Raw genomic sequence first — 1,683 nt, 5'->3', positions numbered from 1 at the left:
TCAACATTTAACCTCATGAAGCATATAGACCACTCATTCTAAATGCACATTAACACGAGGAACATAATTCATAAAAACTCATTTTCCCATTCAAACATAAACTCATCAAGAACATGCATAACATAAGAAGACCATGGAAAAACATTTTCACACATGACTCCAAAACATGAAACAAGTTACAAGGAACTTTTGGTCTCAAGCTTGAATAGGAACAGAAGGAAAGAGATAAGGATATCAAAACTCTCAACAACCATAGTATTCAACATACTATCCCCCACTTAGGAGAAAAATCAACTAAGGCAAACATGAAAAAAACATAGGAACCTCAACAAGACATTCAGAACCATAAGGAACTATCACATACCGGTGCCTTCATTCGGATTAGCTCCTTTGTCCTTGTTAGCTTGAAGAACATAGAAGCGGTTCCTCTTTGGAGCATCAAGATTCGGGCCATTAAGAGAAACTTGTTTAGCCTCCCTTCCTTTGGTCGTAAGAGTAGGACAATCTTTCACTTGGTGATCATTCTTTCCACAACCATAGCACCCACTAGTACCGGCTAAGAACTTCCCACAATGCTTCTTCCCACAATTGTGGCAAGTAGGTTTAGCAAATGGATGTCCACTACCTCTCTCTTGGTTAACCTTAGTAGTGCATGAAGAATCTTTGTTTGGAGCTCTCTTCTTGAACCTAGGTTGACCTTGCTCATCGGACCTGGACCTCTTCAACTCCCTATTCTTCCTCTTAAGTTTGGACTCCTCAATAGATTGAGCATACACCATAAGTCTAGAAATGTTAATATAATCATAGAGCATTTCCATACATCACTCTTCCTCAACTAGGTCGGATACACCGGTAACAAACTTACTCATCTCATCTCTAGGGTTAGACACCAAAGATGGTGCATACCTAGACAATAGGGTAAATTTCAAGGAATACTCCTCAACACTCATGCTACCTTGCCTAAGGTTTATAAACTCCTCCACCTTACATTCCCTCTTTGCATAGGGAAAGTACTTACCAAGGAAGACTTTCTTAAACTCCTCCCATTCTATAGGACCCGCTTCTATTGGCCTATTGCCTTTTCATTGAGTGAACCAAACTTGGGCAACATCATTCAATTTGTAGGAGGCAAGTTCCTCTTTTTCCCTAGAAGTTATCCCCATATCATTGACTATCTTATACACCTCATCCAAAAATTCTTGCAGATCCTCTCTCACTTTGGAACCTAGGAACACCGAAGGATTCATCCTCACAAAGTCTCTCAACCTGGAAGTCATAGTACTCACCACAGGGTTCACATTAGCCTCAACACCCTTAGTAGTTTGAGCCGTCATGGCTTGAGCTTGGGTAGTTACGGCTTGAGCCATCATCAAAAGAGCCGACCTAACTTTCTCATTGGATATAGCCGGATCTTCAACAGGAACTTGGTTGCCTTGAGGAACTTGGCCACCTCGAGGACCTTGGGGAGGAACTCCCTCATTTACAATCTCCTCTTCCATCCTTCTTGAGAAAGTACTTCTTGTATTCATATCCTATAAACACAAGAGAAGGATTAGGAAAAGGACACTTATAAAGCTAAACTCTAAGGCACGACTTCAAGAATAATGAAAGAAGTGTAACTTCTTAACGTCCTATAGCCTCTCGCTCATAGATGTGTCACGACTCACATTAATGAACAAGACT

The 1,683-nt window shown here is 40.8% G+C and overlaps 1 protein-coding gene across 1 annotated transcript; it reads right to left on the bottom strand.

Annotated features, from left to right (window-relative positions):
- Positions 1–356: 356 nt before the first annotated feature.
- LOC125812420 (uncharacterized) lies at positions 357–779 on the bottom strand. Its single transcript, XM_049491914.1, has one exon. It carries the CDS (start codon positions 777–779, stop codon positions 357–359), a length of 423 nt encoding a protein of 140 aa, XP_049347871.1.
- Positions 780–1,683: the final 904 nt, after the last annotated feature.

This window comes from Solanum verrucosum, unplaced genomic scaffold, assembly GCF_900185275.1.
Source record: "Solanum verrucosum unplaced genomic scaffold, falcon-dt-bn FXZP01000159.1, whole genome shotgun sequence".
In the NCBI taxonomy this organism is placed as follows: domain Eukaryota; kingdom Viridiplantae; phylum Streptophyta; class Magnoliopsida; order Solanales; family Solanaceae; genus Solanum; species Solanum verrucosum.
Note: the sequence above shows the minus strand (reverse complement) of the source record. Positions and strands in the feature narration are given on the sequence as shown.

What these genes read in the sequence shown, in the direction of transcription:
- LOC125812420 (XM_049491914.1), bottom strand. Translation starts at nt 779, where the DNA reads ATGGTGTATGCTCAATCTATTGAGGAGTCCAAACTTAAGAGGAAGAAT.